The 14,252-nt window shown below is 38.6% G+C and overlaps 1 protein-coding gene across 1 annotated transcript in view; it reads right to left on the bottom strand.

Annotated features, from left to right (window-relative positions):
- hmcn1 (hemicentin 1) overlaps positions 1-14,252 on the bottom strand; it is an 87,202-nt gene that overhangs the window by 60,300 nt on the left and 12,650 nt on the right. The window contains exons 2-5 of the mRNA XM_053485517.1: positions 6,210-6,280; positions 3,645-3,803; positions 3,408-3,530; positions 1,559-1,730 (exon numbers count right to left, since the gene is read on the bottom strand). Coding sequence (XP_053341492.1) covers positions 1,559-1,730; positions 3,408-3,530; positions 3,645-3,803; positions 6,210-6,280 — 525 coding nt within the window. The remainder of the gene's footprint in view (positions 1-1,558; positions 1,731-3,407; positions 3,531-3,644; positions 3,804-6,209; positions 6,281-14,252) is intronic.

Here is a 14,252-nt window from a genome sequence, read left to right as displayed (position 1 = left end):
TGGTGGGTTTCCTCCGGGTACTCCGGTTTCCTCCCACAGTCAAAAGATATGCAGTTTAGGCTAATTGGTGTTCCCAAATTGCCCATAGTGTGTGTGTGTGAGTGTGTGCATGTGTGTGTGTGTGTGTGTGTGTCCTGCGATGGATTGCCACACCTGCCCTGTTTTTCTTTCTTTTCTTTTTTTTAAAAGGCACCTATTAAGCATAACTCACTTTTAAGTCATTTAGTCTATATGGGTCTCCAGTTTACATTTGTAAAGAAAAAAAAACTTTTCATGCTTTTTGTTCTTTTTTCCACTTTTGTATTATTCTTGATTTAAACAAATCAATTAGACTTTCTGCCTAATGTGACCTCATATAAGAGGATCCCCACCCCTGGCTTGTTGGACAGTGTGGTTCAGCAGCAGCTCGTTTACATACTGTAGACACTGTAGACATTTAAAATACAATTTACATACAAGAATTTTGGCTATAGTTCCAGTAATGAAAATATTACAATGCAGATAAGGACATATTATAATAAACAGAATGAGTAGATCACCTCTCATATCTTCTAGTCCAAGTCGTTCGTTCTTTTAAATCTACTGCACTGCATAGCGTCTATGGGAGTCATGTGACAAAAGAACGAACGACTCGGACCAAAGACTCAAAGGTAACATATGAGTGAGTAACTCCTAATAATAGTAAATAATAGTAAATAAAAGTACTCGTTTCTGTTTCCTGTATGTAAACTACGAAGGATCCGCAATGATTTGCGCATGTACGCCCATTAGAAAATGAACGAATCACTTTCCAAGATGACTTGTTCTCCTGAGTCATTTTAAAGACTCGTTCAAAAAAAAACAACAAATCATTCATGAACGACCCGTCACTACTTTGCTTCATACGAGCCAGACATTCAGGAATTTTTCAATAGTTCTGGATTTAAGCATAATAACATCTAAACCAGTGAGAAACCAGTGCAGATGATGACATACGGTCAGGCCGGTGATTAGTATACTGGTGATGCTGAATGCTGAGGGGTTGGAAACGGTGAAGAGGGGAAACGAGGCTGCTGCTGCTGCTGAGGTTGTTACATAAACAACCAAATTGCAAATTGTATCTTCAGGCACTTTGCATCTGTTCCCATTTCTTTGATTGAATCTACGTCATTTAATTTAATAAAAGAAATAAGATAGAAGATAATGTACTGCATGTTAACTTGGCAAAGAAATAGTAAAACATGGGACCTTTAAATAATCGGGAATTTTGTCCCAAAATTAAAATGGTTCACCTCACGCACGCAGACACGAAAAGCAAAACCTAATCTACCATCAGACTGGTTTAGAAACCCTGACAGACAGGAAACACTGGCCTTTAGCTGATGAATCGGAATTTGTGGAATACGATTGGTTTTGCGTGTCTGATTCGAAACATGTGGATTTCGCATTCTTTTCTCGATCTGATCCGATGAGATCTATTATGCAGATGCGTGAGATGTTCGCTGACCCGACAATGATCATCCAAACAAAGGATTCACATGACTACCAAATGAGGACATCGTCCCGAGCCTGTACCCACCCTGAGGGTTGCGTATCTCGATGTTCGGGGCTGGACCGCTCAGGGCGACCGTCACCTCCTTCAGGCTGGGGTCGAAGGGGATCCTCCACGTGTTGCTGACCGCGTCGTAGTGATCAGTGGACAGGAGGTGGACTTTAGATGACTGCACTGCTTCCTCCACCCATTTCAGTACCTTCCCAGAGAACAACACAAACACACAGGTCAAAGAAATGATAGTAGTAAGTAGATGGCTGATTAAGATAAGATCCAGCTAAAAACAACATCAACAACAACAGGATGCACATCTGGTCTGACCCTCTGGTCTTGACAAGGGCTAAGAGTTTTACCAGAGCCACATTACTCGACTTATACACAAACAGATTTAAAAACATGCACCACGCAAATCTGGAAGTGTTTGCAATACCACTGATTGGAAATGAAGCACACAGAACAGCTGGATCCTCACGTGGTGTTGTTAGCAGCAATGGTAATTTTGTATAATTTGGCTTTCGACAGTAAAACTCAATTTTCAAACAGGTGCGCTGGTGATTTCCATGCAAGATGGTCTCTAGAGATGCGAGCAGAAGCACAGCCTCTTCATGAGAAAGGTCAGAGGACAAGAACCAGACTGGTGCAGGCTGACAGGAGAATTACAATAACTCGCATGACCACGCTTTACAACTGCGCTGAGCTGAAAAGCATCTCCGAGCAGCATAATTAAGCGGCGAGGGGGAGGGGCTACAGACGAACAGAAGAAGACCACGCTGGGTTCATTTGTTCATTTTCATGAGCTTCAGGTAGCAGAAACACTTGTAAGCTCTGAGCAGAGGCTCATCACCAGACCCCTGCGGTAAACATCAGCAAACAGCAGCACACTGGACACGATCTGGCTGCTCCAGCTGTGTGTGGAGACGCATGTGTCAGAATCAGACGGCGTTTCAGCGCTGCTCACGTCTGCTCGTACTCTCTCTCTCTCTCTCTCTCTCTCTCTTCTTCTGCTCTAACCTTTCCCTGCTCTTCCCTTATACTAATCTCTACTTGCACTGCACATAAAATGTCTCCTCAGCAACTGGATTTGTATGTAAGTGAGTGAGTAAAAAAGAAAGAAAGAAAGAAAAATAAGAAAGAAAGAAAGAAAGAAAAAGAAAAGACAGAAGAGAGAAAAAGAAATCAAAAATACAAACAAAGAGCAAAAACAGGAAAATAAAATAAAAGAGAAAGAAGGAAAGAAAGAAAGAAAGAAAGAAAGAAAATGGTATATATGATAAAAGACAGAAAAAGAAAGAAAAAAAATAATAAAAGAAAGATAAAGAAACATGAAAGAATGAAAATGAAAAAGTATAAAATAGTGTAAAAGAGCCAAAAAAATAGAAATCAATAAAAAAGGAAGAAAGAAAGAAAGAAAGAAAGAACATGAAAATAGAATAAAGGTATAAAGAAAAGGTATTAAAGTAGTATAAACAAAAAAGAACAGAATAGCAGAATAAAAAAAGAGAAAAAGAAAAAAGAGAAAAAGAAAAAGAGAGAGAAAATAAATCAGATAATGTAAAAGGAAAAAGAAAGGAAAAAAGAGAGAAAAAGAAATGAAACAATCAAAATGAATGAAAAAAAGCATAAAACACAAAGAAAGAAAAAAATTGAAGAAAAAATGAGAAAAATAAATGAATAAAACAGTATGAAAAGCAAAGAAAGAAACAGAATAGAATAATAAAATAAAAAGACAAAAGGAAAGCAGAGAGAAAAAAAAGAAAAAGCATAAAACACAAAACAAAGTAGGGAGAAAGATAAAAGAAAGAGTAATATAAAAAAGAAAGAAAGAAAGAAAGAAAGAAAGAGAGAGCGATGTAGGGATGAAAGCGAGACGTCTCACCTCATTGACCTGTTTCTTGTCCAGATGGAACACCTGTCCTGAGCTGGTGGAGGCGATCTCCTCATACACCTTATAACCAATGTGTGATCTGTCATCACAGTCACCAGTCAACACAAACACCACCTGTGTCACACACACACACACACGCACACACACACACACACACGCACACATACTATATTAGAGTGGTGTAACAGAGTCTAAGAGAGGCAGAGGGAGCTGTGTGTGTGTGTGTACCTGAGACTGCTTCTGCTGGATGAGCTGCAGGACCTCGTGGCTCAGTCTGTAGTCTTTAGATCGCGCGTCTGTGAAGACGTAAATGAAGGAGCCGGGCAGTGAGATCTCCAGCGCAATCTTGATGGCCCCGATGCTCATCTCCGGACAGTCTCCGCCCCCCTGGTGACATCATCGTTAATGAGCAGACGTGACACACGGAACATGATGATGTCATGTTTTAATTAGGGGTTTAGTTCTAAAAGAAAGTGTAGCATTTATTTATTTATTTCTCAAAAACATCACAGATCCTTATGCATGTGTGTGTGTGTGTGTGTGTGTGTGTTATCTCTTTTTGTTTACTGGGATTCATCAGAAGTATCAAGCCTGGTAAATATCTGGAAAAAATAATGTTCTCCAAAACACACTCACCAACACACACACACACACACAAACCTGACTAGGCCGCGTGTGTGTGAGTGTCTTCCCTCCTGCACTGAGCTGCTCACACCCCTGGCATGTGAAGTGATCAAAGGCATCTTTCTCTTTAAATACTGGATTCTTTCAGATATCTCTAATTGGGCTGCTTTATCAGGAAACACACACACACACACACACACACACACACACACACACACACACGCTTGCGAGACATCGCACAAACATCTGCTCCAGTTGCCGGCCAACATAAAGGATTCTTCCAGCAGCTCAGGATCTGAGACGGAGTGTATCATGATATGAAAGACACTGTGAGCTGCGTCTGCTCTTCAGATCGCACCACGTCCCAAATACAGCGTGTCTGACACAACACCAGGAAGGAGCAGAAAGAAAAGAGGAATAAACAGGAGAAGAAAAAAGGAAAAATAAATAAAACTAAATAAAGCAGATGCATGCAAGTAAATAAGCCGGTACTGAGGGGGAAAAAGAATCAAAGGAAGAAAAAATATGGTAGAAATAATAGAGCGAAGGAAGGAAGAATGTGAATGTAAAACAAAGATAGCCAATACTAAAGAAAGAAGGATAGAAAACATGACAGGAAAAAAGATAAATGAAAGAAAGAAAGAAAGAAAGACAGTACTAAAGAAAGTAAGAAAAATATGACAAGAAAAAAAAAACGAAACAAATGTAAAACCTAAAATAAGAAAGAAATTAAGAAAAAAATTAAAAAAGAATATGGAAAGAAAGAAAAGGAAATGAAGCAGATGATGTAAAAGAAAGAAAGAAAGAAAGGCCTGCAAAATAAAATGGACGATATGGCAGACACACGGAAAAAAAAAGCCAGTACTAAAGAAAGAAAGAAAAATATGACATTTTTCTTTTTTCTCAAATATATTTTTAAGAAAAAAAAGAAAGAGCAAAAGAAAATAAAAATAAAAAAGAAACTAAAAAAGGCAAAGGAACAAAGAAAGATGAAAAAGAATGTGACAATAAAAAAAAGAAAGAAAGAAAAAGAAAAAAGAAAGAAAAAAAAAGAAAGAAAGAAAGAAAAAAAGAAAGACCTTCAAGATAGTAAGGATGATATGGAAGGCACAAGGAAAAAAATACTACTAAAGTAAAAAAGAGAAATATGACAAGAAAAAAGAAAGTGCAAAAAAAAATAAAAAGAAAAAAGAAACTAAAAAAAGAAGTAAAAAATAATATGACAAGAAAGAAAAAAAGAAAGGCAGACAAATGAAAGATGGTAGAGCAGTACTAAAGAGAGTAAGAAAGAAAGAAAGAAAACAAAAAATAGATATTGTGAAAGAAAGAAAGAAAGAAGATATGGTAAACACATAAAAGAAAGTAAGCCAGTACTAAAGAAAGAAAGAAAAATATGACAAGAAAAAAAAAGTTAGAAAAACAAATGTAAAACCTAAAATAAGAAAGAAATTTAGAAAAAAATAAAGAAAGAATATAGGAAGAAAGAAAAGGAAATAAAGCAGATGATGTAAAAGGAAGAAAGAAAGAAAGAAAGAAAGAAAGAAAGGCCTGCAAGATAGAATGGACGATATGGCAGACACACACAAAAAAAAGCCAGTACTAAAGAAAGAAAGAAAGAAAAATCTGACATTTCTCTTTTTTCTCAAATATATTTTTAAGAAAAAAAAGAAAGAGCAAAAGAAAATAAAAATAAAAAAGAAACTAAAAAAGGCAAAGGAACAAAAAAGATGAAAAAAAAAACGTGAATATAAAGAAAAAAGAAGGAAAGAAGGAAAGAAAGACCTTTAAGATAGTAAGCATGATATGGCAGACACAAGGAAAAAACTACTACTAAAGTAAAAAAGGGAAATATGACAAGAAAAAAGAAAGTGCAAAAAAGAGAAAAAAAAGAAACTAAAAAAAGAAGGAAAAAAATTATATGACAAGAAAGAAAAAAAAAGAAAGGCAGACAAATGAAAGATAGTAGAGCAGTACTAAAGAGAGTAAGAAAGAAAGAAAGAAAGAAAGAGAGTGGTATAAAGCTCAGTGTTGGTCTGTCTATAAACTGATGATGTTCATCATCTGATGTTCTCAGAGAGTTCCTCGGTTGACCACGTCTCTGGTCTCCACTCTCTCTACCTTCACACACTCTCACACACAGCACTGATCACACAGGCACACCGGCGTTACCTGCACATAGAGCTCCTGCAGCTCTGTCTGGAACTTCTTGGGGTCTGTGGTTATAGTGACCGGCCCAATCTCTGCAACACACACGAGGACGGAGAGAGACGATTCTGTTAGCATGGATGTGGGGTCGGGATGCACACACACACACACAGCTACACACATTTCTCGGACGTCTGAAGATAAAGATTAGCACTGTTATATGTGTGACTGAGGAGACACACACAATCTTTCTAAAGCAGTTAGGTTGCCAAATACTGACAACTGGTATGCAAGACTTATTATAAATAATCTGACGATAATGTAAAGGCAGTCAGTGTAACGTATTGAAGTGTTCAGATGAACAGGATAAACAGGTCACGCTTTCTACACAAGAGATTTATACTCAGTGTTCACTGAAAGAAAAGCTGCTGCAGCATCCAGGGCTGTCTGGACAACCAGTCTGGTGCATTATCCGGTCGGTTGTTTTAATATCCATATATTTCATATTCATTCTTAATAAAAAATGATGTTCTGCAGAAGCATATGCAGACAGTTTAAAACGCTTACGATTTTTTTTTTTTTTTTTTTCAATTCATGTGAGAAATGAGAATAAATTCCAGCGGTAACGATTCCAAGTGGAGCACTTGGTGGAAAAAACATCAGACTTTTTGCATCTTTCGTTCCTTCTTTCCTCTGACTAGATATACTGTAATATTTTACTTACAAGCGGTGTTCGAGTCAAAGCGGGACTTGTGATGAAAGAATAGAACCAATAGACATTTACAGAAGACTTTAAACACAATACAGTGATGAGACTCTTAGCAGCAGTAAAACATTTAAACAGCATAGTTTTTAAAGAACGATCCCAGCAGAGGAGGCTCGGAGCGCACTGCAGTCGTTCTTACAAACAAGTGGAACGCCTGATCCCTGAAAATCAACAAATAACTTGAAGCTAACTGGGTGGATTTATCCGTGGGAACTGTACAGCCAATCATTTGCCAACACCATGCTCCAAGCCATTTCTACATGTTTGGAGTTCCTGGGAGGCCAGTGTTTCAGACGTGATCATGGCTGTGGCATACTGAGAAAACGTTCTACCTTGATGGTATCCAAGCACTAGTGAAACACTGGGATAAGTGCATTAGTGTAGCGGGGGATTATATAGAGTAATAACTCTTATATAGAGTACTAACTCTGTTCTGTTATTCTGCACAATCAAAAGTCCCAGTTTGACTCGAACAGCCGTCATCGTTTATAATAGACCCTTTTCATGAGTTAATTGTTTATATAGCTGTAATATGATGTTCTTTTTAATGATTAATATCCGTACAAGACGTCCTGCCGAGGCAGTATTAGCCGTATTTATGCTTTAAGAAGCCAGCAGGAGTCTTGTTAGCGCCGTCCTGTTCTCATCGGCTGCTCTCCCCTGCAACGGGAAAGACCTTATAACTCAGGTATGCTCGTTGTTCGGCGGCATTTATCATAGCGTGAGATCATGGTGCTGTGGTGTTTTGGCGAATAACCTCCTTTTCTTTTTGTCTAACCAAAAGTCAGTACACAAAAGCGAAGAGATGGATGACTTCATCATCCCCGCAGCTGGTCCGCTCTCTAAACAATGCACGGGAGGGGACAAAAAAAAAGAACAAACGGAGAAACTACAGGGTTCCGGCGATACATTAAAGAGGAGTTTTAAAAGTGTGATACGGCTTTGAAGTACCTCCCAGCTGTTAGAGGGAGCGCAAAGAGGTGAGGAAGTCTAGTGTCTAATCGAAACTAAGAACGAGCTCGCCAATGAAAAGGACAGGGGAGCGACTGCTAAAGCCATTTTAAGACACATCTGCGTCTCGCATAGCCTTCGTACAGCTATAGCATGCGTTTCGGATTCTTTCAAATTCCAGTGGTTTCAATCCTTTGGATTAGAGCAAGAAAAAATAACTCTGACAATACTTAGGAGATTTTTAAACAGTCTTCATGAACACAAAGCTTTCAGCAGCCTTAAGGTTCACATGAGCAAACTATGAACCTTAAGCAGGTGGTAGATCGCTTAGTCCAGCTCCAGAGTTTAAGCCCTGAAACGTTTTGGATAGAACCGTGAGTGGATTCAATTCATTTAAAATTTTCAATTTGATTCGCCAACACCAAAATTTTTTTCTTGCAAACCTTCTGCTTCATACTCCAGTCCAACAGGTGGCAGTATTGCGCGAACCAATTTGCAAAAACTGCATGTCATTTTTGTAGCTGTGTTGACTTTTTTTTTATCAGCAATTTAAAACTTAATCGGGTAAAAGTTTACCAAAATAATTTCAAGGGGGAAAAAATGTGTCTGTAACAAACTAGCCTGAAGTACATTAGCTGGGAATTTCATATAGTGTAGGAATGTAGGGCTCTCAATCCAATAGCATACGACAACTAGTAATGACTATCACGTGTTTACTGTCATCCACATAAAACCAGCAAACCACATCTTTCTGACGTGTTGCTCATTATGGCACAACACATTCTATCAATCCATCCATCTAGGAACCTCTGTAGTCCAACTAGTGGTTGTGGAGAAAAAAAATGATTATAATTGTATTTATCCCCATTTTTACAACTGTGGTAGGACATCCAAGCAACATTAAAATGCTCATTTACACACTATGGGGCAATTTGGAAACGCCAATTAGCCTAATCTGAATGTCTTCTGACTTTAAGAGGAAACTGGGAGGAGAACATGCAATCTCCATGCACACAGACGTGAGGCGGGAATCAAACTCGGACTCTGGAGGTGCAAGGCAACAGTGCTAACAACTAAGCTAGGAACCTCTGTAGTCCAACTAAGGAACATGGAAACCAATGGTGATTACCATTGCATTTATTTCTTATTTTACGACCATGCACCATTCACTCACACATTCACACACCATGGGCAATTCGAGAATGCCAAATAGCCTAATCTGCATGTCTTTGGGCTGTGGAAGGAAACCAGAGAAAACCCACCAAGCACAGGGAGAACATGCAAACTCCACATACACAAACAGTGCTAACCACTAAGCCACTGCGCCGCCATGGTGCATAATAGAAACCTAAAACAGATGTTCTCCAGCTCTCTATTTGTTTGATAAGATTCTTTTCTCCAAAACCACATGAAATAATAACCATTACTTCTATTCTTTTTAAAAAAGTTTTAAAGCCTTGTTCCAATAAAATAAACTGGATGAAATTCAGGAAATATTTTGAATTGGGCCACATTTGTCAAAAAATTACAGTAGGACCCTGGGTACATTCTTTAAGTATTCTCCTTTGGTTAATGTCAGTATGATTGACACGTAAGCCTCTTGAGTGTTCCCTGTTGTTTTTGTGTTTCCTTGCAGACTTTAAACTTCCTTTTCTAAATGACCCATGTCGATATGGACCAGGACTGAGAAGGTGCCAGATCTCCAGTCTTTATGCAACTATTTCACTTGAAATGTAACATTTAGCCAATCAGAGTAACTACCTCACCATTATCATACTATTTATCCAAGGAGACCTTTGTGAACATAGTGTTAAAGGGAAAGTATACATGATCAAAGGCTTTTTTAAAACTAACACAGAAATGTGTTTGGTTAGTCTCCAGTAAATCTAACGAGTGCTTCATGCTGGAAAACTTTGCACAGTACTGAGACATGTCCTCTGATTAAACAGTTTTATCTTAGCTGGCTCAGGCGCTGTCTGACTCCGGCTGGGCTTGGAGCAGAATGCAGTGCCATGGCTTAGACAAACCGAGCAGAAACCATATGGAAAACAGAAAACGTCTGTGGTTCTGACGTTCTGCTGTAAGAACTAAACAAAAATTCACATTTATCAATTGTCTCAAAGCCTGAGCTAACAAGCAGTAGGGGACAAACTGTGCGGCATGTTTTGTCCTTAGAAATAATGTGAGGACTAGGGATGGGAATCACCTGGGACCAGTTGATATGATGTTGTCACGATTTCTAAGTGTCGGTTCTATTTGTCTAACAATTTTATAAATCTCCTGATTGTCCATTTTTTTGTATTTTGTTACAATTTTAAGCGCACTTAAGAGATAATTTACTCTTACCACATGGGATGTTGTGTTCCCTGTCAATTTTCTCCATTAAGGCTACTACTACCACTCAGTCAGGAGGGCCGAAGACTATCACATGCTTCCTCGGAACCACGTGACACCACCTGACCGCATCTTTTTTCAAACTGCTCGCTCACGCAGCGTTGGGGGCGGAGTAACACACTCGGAGGACAGCGTTATCCTCTCCTTCTGCTTGAGTGAGCTCATACAGTAGATGCCCCTGATTGAGTGTAGAGCAGTAATTAATGCGAGAGCACTAAGTACCTCTCATCCCTCCCCTCTAAGAGAGCTCGGTCAATCAGCTCTCTCTAGACCTCCAGCTGTGAGAAGTTACAGCATCACCCGGGAACCGAACTCGCGATCTTCAGGATGATAGGATGAGTACTTTACCTCTGCGCCATTCAAAGGCCTTTTCTTTTTTCTTAAAATTTAAATTTTCTCCCTAATTTTTTAGCCATAGCCCCCCATCAAGACTACAACTACCATCAGGAATGGGAAGGCCATCACTATCATTCCTATGCGACACATGCCACCAGCCAGCCACATTGTTTTGAACTGCTTGTTCACACTCGGAGGATTCACTATCCAAAGCTTCCGCTTGCGTGAGCTCACAGACCCCCTCGATTGGCTGAAGCCGTGATTGATGTGAGAGCTCTTAGAGTCCCTCCCATCCCACTATCCTGAGAGAGCTCATGGCCAGAGGCTACAAAATCACCCGGGATTTGACTTGCGACCCCCCGGATGGTAGGGTGAGTTCATTACTGCTGGGCCAATCTGGGGCAATTAAAAGCATTTTATCTTGGAGACAATGTGGCGCCACCCAAAAGAGCCACGATACATAACTCAATCAAAAGTTCCCTCATGTCTCGTGAAGAGTTTAAAATTTGACATTTAAGAAAACTGCAAGTTTATTGCAAATCTGTTTCTTTCTTTCTATCCTGATGTAATCCTGCATGAGTTCATGTTCCTCCATGGATCATTTGCATGTTTAAGTGCTAACAGAGGGCTAATGGCATAAAATATCCTAAAAAAAAAACCTCTAGTCCAAGCACTCCAAGTCCTTTAAATAAAACTGAAATACTTCTTCAAGAAGAAGCTCATTCAGCAAGAGAGAAGTCTCTCTCTCTCTCTCTCTCTCTGTCTCGTCCACCTTGCCTGAGCGAGAGAGATCGCGTAGCTGTGGATGTAATCATCGTAACAACCCGCAACATTTGTTTTCTTTTATTTCATGCCTTCCGGGTTGCGTTTTGTCTTCCTGAACGCACGCTTCCCATGTGGATATTAAAGAGTAATTACTGTGCTGCAGGAATACCTAAGCGAGCTAACCAAATAGACCTCTCGGAATGTTCTAGCATTGTTCAAGTGGCAAATAATTAAAGGTGACTAATGCTTAATGACCACTGGGAATGCATAGATTTCTGTAAGGAATTAGGAAATAGGAATTGGTTTCACATGGCGGAAAAAAAAAAGTTAGGAAGTTACGACATGCGACAGTGGATTGTAGTGGTTAGTAGGTGATCTGAAGACTTTGTAGGTGGTTTGTGCTCCTTCGTTAATAATTGTAAATGAGTCCACGTATATGCTGAATACTTGTTTAGAGTTAATGTGGAGAGCTTTGTGCTGAACCTACGAGAGAACCTTCCAGTCAGAGGGTGGAAAAATCAAAGTCTGTACATTAAACTACCAAATACCATGCTCTAATAGATACTTCACTTCATTGGCTGGCATTTATTATAGAAGTGTGTGGAAGGTTTATAGCTTCTGTTCTTACAGGTATCCAGGTGCTGCAGTACGTTTACACTCATAGTTATGGCTCGACTAGACATTTATTTGGACTCCTGTCCTTGTTCCATTATATAAGCATAGCACGGGAATCGATTTATTAGACGGTCATAAAATTGTTGGTGGTGAGATCAATCCTCTCCATATCCTCCACCTAAGACGACACTCTTCTCCACACCATGGATGATCTGGTGGAGAACGTTCTTATTGGCTTTTGAGGAAAAGTTCCACCATGTCATCGTCAAACGCCTGCCACAAAGTGGTTTCTTCAAGTGATGGAAGAAGAAGAAGAAGTCAATTGGTGCGAGGTCCCAATTGGTGGGGGGGATAAGGCAGAAATTCCTACTCAAGTCAAGTTTTGAAATGGCACACCAGGTTGAAAAAATTTCGTGAGCTGAACGGGTTCATTAACATATTTTCCGTTTTTGTCATACGATAAACATTTAAACAACAACAAACATTCAACAAACAAGTTAGCCAGTGGCATCCTGGTTTATACAACTTTATAGCACGGCATATTTCGTACATGCTGTATGCTTTATTTTTTGTACAAATGAGATGCACGCTATAAATTGTGGTTATCAATTTAATTTAACTCAATTTTAATTTAATTTAACTCAATGTGTAAAAAATGATAAATGCAAATGATTAGATTGTCCCAGCCGAGGGTGACCAGATAGAACAGGGAGTGATCTGCAGTCATACTCTGTGTTATCCAAAGACAGACAACACCACCATAATCGTTAGTGGCTTCTCCTGCATTTTGTTTGACTTCTGGGTCAAAGCAATTAATTGGCCAATTGATGTAAACCTTATGTTTTATAAAAAGTTCAACATGTTTTAAAATATTTACAGATAAATATATATTTCTTTTTTTTCAGAATTGAATATTTTTCTTCATGAATTTCTTTTATGAACTAGATGTGTCCATGACTTCGTTTCCGTGGGATTTAATTGCACACTCATAAGAGCGTTTAAAAAAAATGTACAGCGCCATCTGTTGATTTTTGAGATGAACTAATGATTTTTCAGGTCAATTTTTTTAAAGATATAAGAGCAGTTTCCGTTTAAATTTTAAAGTAGCATATATATTCTTCCCGTGGGCTGATTGAGATAAAAAACTGCCTATATGTTACCTCAAGCTCGGACAAATACACCTGTGAAAACCCCATTAAACTTTGTTTAGTAGTTTTTATGCGATTCATGCACAAACAAACAGACAAACAAGCAGACAAAAATTCCAAAAACAGTCTTGATGTGTTCTAGTACTCATCTTACTTTCCCCCATATTATTTAAAAAAAAAAATCTTTAATGTACAGACACGCCTACTCTATAGTTTTATTCTTTTATATTTTATTCTATGTATACAGTATATATATTTATAAATGAAATATAGCGCTATCTTGGAAACGTTGAAAGGATAATCAAATTGCACTTTTTTAAATTGCCATAAATCTGTCTTGTAAAATATATAATATTTTATTTATATATCAGCCGTGAGTGTTTAATGCATATTAGATTATGAACGATCTAAATTACTACAACTTGTCAGCTGTCTTTGCTTTTTCAAATAATTAAATCTACTGATGGGGTAGTTATGGTTGGCTGTATGAGCTATATTACTTCCTTTTCGGAATACTTAATGAAAACGTAATTAGAAAAAAATAACAATACACCCAATTGTGTGGTTAATTGAATTGGTTCAAGATTTTGCAGTGGAGCCCCAGAACAAGGAGCCTTTGTGAAGAACCAGAAGAGAAAAAGAAATTCCTTTCAGCTTTTTTCCCCTTCTCCTTGCTGAAAGTTGGTAAGCCCACCTCTTTTCATGCTTGTACACATCCTGTATCTCAGGAAGACAAAGAAAAAAAGGCAATAATCTGCAGGTACTTTTGCTAGGAATTCAATTCTAAGTGCTTATCACAAGGTTATAGGGTGTAAGAAAGACAAAATCTATAAGAATGAAATCATGTGTAACAGTGGGTTCAGCTGAACTAAAACATAAACTAAAGTTATGTGTGTCGACCTCCTGCAGCGAAGTACCGCTAAACCCACAATGCATTGTGTAAGTGGAAAAGGAGAACTCGTGCGGTCCTGGTTTAGATCTGGTTTAGATCAGCAAGACTGTGTGACGCACTGAGCCTTAGGGCACAACTTAGGCGGCTAAATCACAGACCTCACTTTCTTGATCGCTATACTAGTGTGTGTGTGTGTGTGG

This window comes from Clarias gariepinus, chromosome 2 (genome assembly GCF_024256425.1).
Source record: "Clarias gariepinus isolate MV-2021 ecotype Netherlands chromosome 2, CGAR_prim_01v2, whole genome shotgun sequence".
NCBI classification, from domain to species: Eukaryota; Metazoa; Chordata; class Actinopteri; order Siluriformes; family Clariidae; genus Clarias; species Clarias gariepinus.
Note: the sequence above shows the minus strand (reverse complement) of the source record. Positions and strands in the feature narration are given on the sequence as shown.